Below are 9,138 nucleotides of genomic sequence, written 5' to 3' on the forward strand. Positions count from 1 at the left end.
ACACGTCAACACCCTGCTATAAACAAGAAAATAATCTTTAGAGTACATTATATGCATCCAAAGTGGCAGTTGATAATATTTAATTGTGATTAAACCTTGTGCAATTACGTTTCCGCGCACTAAGATGCCGGGCCAAATCCCTAGCAGATGATAAAAGACAATAATATTATATAAAACCTATAATCATTTAAATTCAATTAATTGTATGACTCTACATTTATTTGAACTTTCGACCTCGTGGTTGAGTCGCATTTCTTTAATTTGACATCTGACAATATATGTAAATTATTATTTTTATTCATTCATAACCTACATATATTCCGTGAATTAATTAAAACAACTAATACATAAATTAAACTTTATTATTAATAATACTTTAATACCTTATAAATATATAAAACTAAACACATATTAAAACATTGTAACAATTTTCCTTGCCTCACCAGGAGGATTACTAATACTCATTTTAAAATAACAAATGATTAATTAATAAGTGTATGAAAACAGAGAAATACAATTAATTAGTAATGTAATGTGACAATATAAATAGGTTTTTAGTGCTCAAATTATTAAACGTGAAAGTGAACTTAAAACGAATATAGCAAAGTCAATATTAGCATGACATTTGAAATGCCAATATATTATCATTTCAAATTTAGTTTTTATTTAATACATCTATAAAATTAAGTTAGTTTCAACAAAACCATAAAGACGGAGTCGACTGAACCCACCATCGGGTGCCATAGTGACGCGAATGTGATTGATGACTTCGGAATGGCAGCTAATCCAATGCTCTTTATTCTGTGAGAGCTGCAAGAATAACATTGATTACAATTATTGATTAGTAACTAGTTTACTGGTAAGGATATTCCTAGTACCACAGTCAATGTAATTTATATATTAGTTTATAGTTGCAAGCATTATATTGGTTAACAATTCTTTAATAACTTCTAAATATAATAATCCCTTATTATGACATTAGTTCAACACGAAGATGCTATTTTGAGTCTTATAATGAATAGCCGATACATGCATAAGACGGCTGTTTGAAACAGGGTGTTTGTTGCTATGTTTACCATTCTGTTTATATATAAACTAACATCGTAACTTAGGCAACAAATATGATACTGATTTCTAACTAGAGCCGGTGAACTTCGTATATTATATTCAAAACTTCATTATTTTTTTTTTTATAGATCAATATCGGATTTCATACTCTAGCTATGTATTTTTTATTTCTAAAAAGACATCAAATATTTCCCAGTTTGTATTGGTAATTTCAATTGTCGTTTTAGTATTTTTCTTTACTAATTATTTATGTTTATCACCGTTTAAACCTTCCCTGAGCTTCCACAAATATTTCAAGATCATATTTATAAATCAGTCTAGTCATTCTCGAGTTTTTTCATTTATACATATAAAGATTATTAAAAGAATGAGACAGTCTAAAAAAGTATTCTCAAAATCATACCTTATATGGTTTAACAATGATATCCCAATCAATGTCCGCTGCACTAGTGTACTCATTTTTCAGAAAAGCTCCCTCAATTTTCACTGTGTCTGGAAAATTTCCTTTGAACTGCGTCGTGTCTATACAAATCTCTTTGGCTCTACCGGGAAATCCCAGCTCGAAGATTGCCCATTCTTCTCCTATTAACATTAATTTAAAGTTATTAGACTCATAAATTGTATAATTAGTGTAATAAAAATCTGGGAAAAAGGTCAAATAAAAAAATATGTATTGGTCCCAGAGTATAGTGACCGGACTTTAAGTTTACATCTAACGTGGCCATTCTCAGTTTACAATTATTTGATATTGTATCTAGATAATAAACTAACTGTAGATCCTAATTGAGATCATTTTTTAGGATTTTTATTTAATATGCAAGCTTTAAATTTATACCTGGTACTTTAAGGGTCCCATCTTTATTCTTTTTAATAATGCTAGGTCTATCAAGTCGCCTTGCTGTCTCCCAACCATCAGCCATTACTGCACTCTTCCCTGGTTTCAATATATTTTTCGGATGTCCGTAGTGGGCATTTGAAAAGTCTGTAATATTCAATATATTTAACATATAAAAATATTTCAACTAATGAAATAGATTATGCATCCATTATTATTTTTTTATTACACAACCTTGAATCGTGATGTCTTTCTTTTACTTTATACTAATTATTAGTTATGAGTTCTCTATTTAACTATTTAAAATAACATACCAATAGACCGAGCACCATTCAACATAGATGCTAAGTCAACAAGTTGGTCACTTGGTGGTATGTCCGGCTTTACTTCAGCAAATACACGGAGCCTTGCGATGCCTCCATCAGGATATATATTAAGTCTCAAGTGTGTCCAAGCTTCATCGCTGACCACCTGTTAATGGGTTAAGCAAACCTTATTTACTTTTTAATTATAATGCAATTCCCGGAATATCAGGTTAATATCTGCGGTTTACGTTTTGTGGAAGCCATTTTTCCCCTATTAAATTTCTTGATAAGGATATTTCATTTACATTAATATGTTTTTTTTAAATATTGGTATCATATTTTTATTCTGAGCAAGCTTAGTGGTCGTAGACTAGTGGGTCTGCCCAAGTACCGCTGGATCGAGAGGTTTGAGGAGGACCGGCTAAAAACCAGCAATTGGCAGTGGTACAGGACAGAAAGCGTTGGTACTTTCACGTTTCGAAGGCCAATAGACTCTTTGGATTGTAGAGTGGTTTGATTGATATTTAGGCCAGCGAACTATTTAATTCTAAATCATTAAGAGTAAATTGATAATTAAATTATAGATAACCAACTTAATAACGAAATAATAATTCATAAAAATTTCAAGTTCAAAATCACGCCTAATTACAAATTAAGGTACAAATTAAAAAAAAACATATTAAATTCCGTTACAAACACAAACATAATTAAATATCGAATGCCTTCCTTATAAGATACTAGTATATAGCCTATGTTCATCAAATCAATGAAAAATTTCACAAATCCGTATAGGAGCCCATTCAATGGAAACAAACAAACAAATGACCTTATCTTAATAATTTAAATAAGCTAACCTTTTGAAAGTTCATCCTAGTATTCTCATAGCCCGGCTGCAGCACAGTTATTGGGACGATTTCCTCCCATTTGTCTGTACTAAGCAGACTCATTAGTTCCAAGTCGGACTCGCTCGCCGCAGTACCCATCCGTGAAATTCTCTTCGGTATTAATGCTTCTTCTGTAATTACAAAGTATTATAAATTACTACGGTATGAATGCTATATTTAATGCTAATTTAATGATTTGAGGACTGGCATTAAATATAAAGCTGGATTTTAATAACATACAGGTACACTAACACAGGGACCAAACTTTTTAAATTTATTTTAGTTACGTATTTATCCATTTTTAATTATTATTATTATTTCCTACATAATGTTTAGAATTATGTAAATACTTTGATATTTAATATTAATCGAAACTACATTATTATACTTATTATTTAATAAATATTTTCGAACATCATTTGTTAATAACATACAATATAGGTAACATACATAATTTTTAATGAATTACTAATTTTACATGTTCTAGGAAAAGATATCTTAATTTTAATGTTAAATTAAAATTGGCTTTTAATCAGATATCTCAATGTAACAGTACGAGAGGTATGGAGTAAAAGTTTATTTGGTATTTAAATATTATTTAGAAAATATATTAAAATACTTACCATCAGGCGTCAGGCGGGCGGCTTGAATAGAATATCTGGGAGCGAAGTTGCCAGTGAAGAATGCGGTATCTACCAAGAATCCTGGGAGTATTGAAAAATGATATTATTACCAGTGCTTGCAACCTATTAAACAGAGTGTATCGCGGTGAAAATAAATTTTTTTTCAGTTTGATGACGTAATTCATTGGGAATTTCGAAACCCTTCTAACCAACCCCCATTTTTAATATTAATTAGTACTATAATAATATGTATATAGCAAAATGTTTGCTGGGTCGAAACTTAGTTGTGAAAACTTACTTTTATAGAGAACGGGTGAACTCGTGTTACAAGTATCATACACAAATCTTTTTTATAGTCGGTTTTAATTTGACTTGATGTTTTCAAAAGGCAATCAATACAACAATGGATGTGCAAATTCTTCGATGTTTTTTGTATTTCCGTTGTTATATATTGATATGAAAAATCGCTAAACAGTAATTGAACTGGTATTTTGTGAATCGTCTAAGATTTTTATGAAATAACTAGCTGACCCCGCAAACGTTGTCTTGCCATGTATATTATTTCTAGGAAACATTTTTTAGTTTAATAAATATAACGATCTACTATAATAAAAAAAGGGGCTGTTCGTAGCGGGTTGAAAATTTAGGATTGTAAGTATTTTTAATGCTATATCATAAAAAAATATTGAAAAGTAAAAAAAAAATTAGGAGTTATAATAACCCTTAACGTTTAGGGGGATGAAAAATAGATGTTGTCCGATTCTCAGACATGCCCAATTTGCACACAAAATTTCATGAGAATCAGTCAAGCCGTTTCGGAGGAGTTCAACTACAAACACCGCGACACAAGAATTTTATATATTAGATAATATAGTATACATATATATATATAAATAAGTTACTAACAACAGAGACACATAAGCTATTTATAATATATAATCATATTTTATTTGGAACTATATTGTGCGACAACTTAGAAGTTAGTTTTTCTCGCATTTCTACGCTCATTTGAGAACTGGTTTATTTTGTATGTTTGACGTAATACTATGTAGTTAAAGAACAATGATTTTAATATGAAAGCAAAATTCGCGGTACAGAAAGTATTTTTTACCTGCAATTATGCATTTGGATGCAAGCTTCAATATACACCAGTCATGACCTGGTGTCCTCTTCCTTCTGGTTTCCCATCCATCCATCCACTTCCCATACTCTGTAAATTCTTCAGGTAAGTTGACAGGATCTTTATCAGATATTATGTTTTCGCATACTGCAAAAAAGTCATCTGTGGCAAAGAGAATTTTACCACCAGTCTGTAAAAAAATTGTAATTTTAATACATCTTCTAATTAATCATTAATAATTAACGCCGTAAGTAGGGATATTGGTAGGGTAGTATAAAACCTGATGCGTATTAATTATCTTTTATGTAGGTACTTTGATAATTTGACATGTTAGTAATTTGTTTAATGTCAATTGTCACGCATGCTGCTCTTATCTAATCTGTTATTAACCGTCTTCCCGCGTAATTTTCAAATTCTAACAAATATGTTCTCCATAAAATGTCCGGGTTACATTTCCATACAGTCGATCAGACGATAATTATATTAGACCGTATTCTACTTTAGCACCATCCAATTTAGACGATTGGTAGGAGAAGCATAATATTCTTTACTGACACCTCGTCCACAGTAAAATATTTAATTAATATTAGGAAATTTTCAAAAAAAATCTTATTAAAAGGAAATTTACGGACTTATGCATTAATTTTATGGCAACGTCAAATCGAAAAGTTAATATCAAATTTTTTAGTTTTTAAAAAGGTTTATATTATTTTATAAGCTGTGAAATGTGAAAGTGTTTTGTAATCTCACTTATTTTTTTTTGCTGGACAGAGTTTGACCGCAATCTGATTTTAAACGAGATGCGGCCTATATGAGAGACCGCTGTCCAGGTGCAAGTTTAGCTGACGTTATGTCATCAATATTATTCATCAATATAAGACATTTTAATTTTAATTTGTGTGTTTTTATATTTTCAAAGAAGCGCAATTTCTGTTAATTATGTGATAAATAACGACTGTAGATTAAATTTTGTTTATTATAATTAGCATTGCGTTCTGTTACATTTATCAATCTTGCATATTTATGAACATATTCATTTAACATATTATTAAGTCAAGATATCTGTATAATATTTTGTCATTATATTTTTGTAGCTTTTCCATAACTTACAGGTGTGTTAACAACTTAAAGCTAGGCTAGCGTTAAAAGCCAAGCAACAAATTAAATGAAAATAAAATTGTGAAATCTGTCATATGGCTTATACAGTATTAAAATCCTATTATACTAATATAATTGACAAAAAATTTTTGAAATAAAAAAAATCTCAATAGCTAAATAATAAGTATACAAAAGAACGACAGAAATATGGAAAGTTTTTGCACAGAATCGGGAAAAAAAATTTATTCACATAAGTTTGTAAATTCATTAGTAAATTTTTGTTTTATACTGATATTCATCAAACATTACTATCACTGGAATATATACATATACATAGATCTGTGGCCAAAACCAATCGTTGTAGCGCATGTTTGTCGATTAAAAATAAGTAAAACGATCATTCATTCAACTCATAATTTTAATATGAGTATAATAGCGAACTTAATAACATAAGTGAACTTTTCGAGTGCTTGAAATGCATTTTCGTTGATTTTTTAATCTATTAATTATGATTTATGAACTTTAAAAATAGTTAATATATAGTATCTAGTTATAAAAATAATTAATTTTAATTTAGTAATTGTAAATTTCTATTGCACTTTCCCCTTCGTAATTCTTTTTTCGTTTTCCTTACTAGGAGGGCTTGGATCGCTTGTTTTAGCCGCCCGTTGGTTCCCTAATCATTTATTATAATTGATTGATTTCATATGAACGATAAATGCAACATTGATTATTAATAAATAAATAAATGCGTAGTAGTGAAACAACTTACGCTGTTGCTGGCAAATTCGTTAAATTCAGTAAACGCGGGCACTTTCTGATACATTTTGTATTTTATTCACCGAACTCCACTAACTTAAGACTGATCAAGCCAATTGTCGCTCGCTCATTTATATACCAACTGATAACAAATAAGCGAGAAATTAATTTATGTTTAAACATAACCTAAACGAAATTAAATTGTACCATTAAATTATACCAAGTAGCATTTAGTTTTGATGCTGAATTTTATATTTTAATAATATTTGACACTTCCAATGGTGCGTAATAGAATTTTATTAAATAAATCCTTCCTTAGTGATGTGTCCGAATACTGAGCATTTTTAATAAAACAAAAATGATCATTTTACTTACATAGCAGAGATGGTTTTTTGTATATATCTTTAATTGCAAATAAAAGTCTGCTATGATAGGAATTTCTACGATTAAACCTTGAAATCAATTAAAACAAAATATTGATTAATTAACACTTTCGTATTATATACGTGTTAAATGATGGTTTTATCAATTGAATATTGCTTTCCAAGCTATTTCTTAGTAACAATAAGAAAATGATAGACTTGCATTTTATTTTGCTTCGTTTCATATTACGTTTAATTGCAAATTGACGTTATATTGCATTCAAAACTATTCATAAAACTTTTTTATACATGTTCCTTCACTAAGACATCATGGAACATTACGATCTAACCTAAGATCGATCGATCGATCGATCTAAGTTAAGATTAATAAGTAATTTAAGTCTAACCTAATTTATTAAAAAGGGTTTTTATCCTAAGGAAGTGTCCAATAAAGGGAAGACACTCTGTTGTGTTCTATTTGTTCACTTACTGTTTAGCACTTAATACTAACGTGCACTAAATTACTATTACTATTCATATAATATCAATAATTAATTGCAATGAATTCTTTAACAATTATGAAAAAAGATTGAAAAAAAAAACCAAATATATTATGAACAAAATCTTCGTAAAAACACATTAGTTATGTATGAAGCGTATAGAATTTTAAATCAATTGTTTAAAATATTCTTTCTAAAGTCTCATTACCATTACAGGCCATTATCTCATGGTAATACAAAGATTATTGTATATGATTGTTCATGTGATCCGTTTTATTAAATATGCTGTCTATGTAGAAACGTGCAGAACATAATACCCGTTATCCTTAGGTAAATTATCTTTTAGTATGTAATTTTTTTTTTTTTAATATATTTTCTAGCTGGTTATGTAGTCGTTGGAGGTATTAAATATGTATATGTATGACTTAGGTAAAGGGTGAATTTAGAGCCGAGACTTAAAAAAAAATTTTGACTCCCGTAATAATGTTAGTCCTCACTAAGTCTTGACTCTGTCTTACTAAATGACGTTAATTATAATTAGCAATTCGACTTAGGGTCCTTCAGGAAAAGAGCGTACCAATTTTTAAAAGGCCGGCAACGCACACGCGCGCCCACCGGGATTGAGAGTGCCCATGGGCGGCGGTATCACTAAACATCAGATGAGCCTCCTTCCCGTCCTTATTTTTACTTTATACGAACCTAATAATCACAAAAGACCGTTATTGTTTGTATTAGTTTAAGTCACTTAACTATTGTGGAGAATGCAGTACTTTTTTACTACTTAAATATGCATTTTTTTCATCTTCTTCAAAATTGTCTGACACGTTCTATAGTTAAAGCAGTGAAATATAAATACAATATAAAACTGGTGAAAAAGTATTATGTGAACGTTTCAACGTTAGTACCGAAAACTAAGCCAAGCTTTAAAATATATTTGATGGTAAACTAATTCCTTCCAAACGTTGTCTCGACCTTTTCTGTAATTAAACAAATTAACCAACGGGATTGTTTACCCAGATGTTGACAGGTCACGGATCCACAGTGACCTGTCTTGTCGTATCTTTACAGGTTTAGGGTTAGAGAAAGTGATGCCTGTCTTTGTAGTATACAGCTAAAGAGACGGTGTTACATGTCCTGACCGACTATCCAATGACAGGTATAACACGGAACAAGCTTTGGGAAAGAAATAATGTGCAACAATAGGTAGTAGTGCTTCATTATCCGGGTTATCAATACCATTTACTTAAGTTGTACATATACGTAAGTTATTTAGAGAATTTGTTAGAAAAAAAAATATATTTGATGTGCAATATAAGAAAATCGATATTTATTAATACTTATATAGTATAGTATACTTATGCACGTCAATTAAAAAGAAATCAAAGATCTACTCGTAAATTTACATTTACTACCAACTCCCAATTCAAGGGCGTAAAGCGGGTGAGGAATAGCATGAAACTATCTGCTACTCTTTTCAATCACCAAAATTTGGTTTACGAATCAAACCAATACACGAAATGTTTATATTACGATCATTTTAATGGAGACTGACACTGATAATCATAATTGTGTCGATGAAAGGTC

The 9,138-nt window shown here is 29.9% G+C and overlaps 1 protein-coding gene across 1 annotated transcript; it reads right to left on the minus strand.

Annotated features, from left to right (window-relative positions):
* Window positions 1-344: 344 nt before the first annotated feature.
* Window positions 345-6,843, minus strand: LOC125053301 (allantoicase-like). The gene is made up of 8 exons (XM_047654614.1): window positions 6,706-6,843; window positions 4,827-5,025; window positions 3,716-3,796; window positions 3,063-3,223; window positions 2,218-2,374; window positions 1,904-2,050; window positions 1,472-1,650; window positions 345-810 (listed from the first exon to the last, which is right to left on the minus strand). The coding sequence occupies exons 1-8, from the start codon at window positions 6,757-6,759 to the stop codon at window positions 676-678; spliced, it is 1,113 nt and encodes a 370-aa protein (XP_047510570.1). The 5' UTR covers window positions 6,760-6,843; the 3' UTR covers window positions 345-675.
* Window positions 6,844-9,138: the final 2,295 nt, after the last annotated feature.

Source organism: Pieris napi, chromosome 10 (assembly GCF_905475465.1).
Source record: "Pieris napi chromosome 10, ilPieNapi1.2, whole genome shotgun sequence".
Classification (NCBI taxonomy): Eukaryota; Metazoa; Arthropoda; class Insecta; order Lepidoptera; family Pieridae; genus Pieris; species Pieris napi.

Coding starts and splice junctions, on each gene's coding strand:
- LOC125053301 (XM_047654614.1), bottom strand. CDS start 6,759: ATGTATCAGAAAGTGCCCGCGTTTACTGAATTTAACGAATTTGCCAGC. Junction 5,026..6,705: donor ACGAATTTGCCAGCAACAGC/GTAAGTTGTTTC, acceptor ATTTTTTTACAG/ACTGGTGGTAAAATTCTCTT. Junction 1,651..1,903: donor TGGGACCCTTAAAGTACCAG/GTATAAATTTAA, acceptor TAATGTTAATAG/GAGAAGAATGGGCAATCTTC.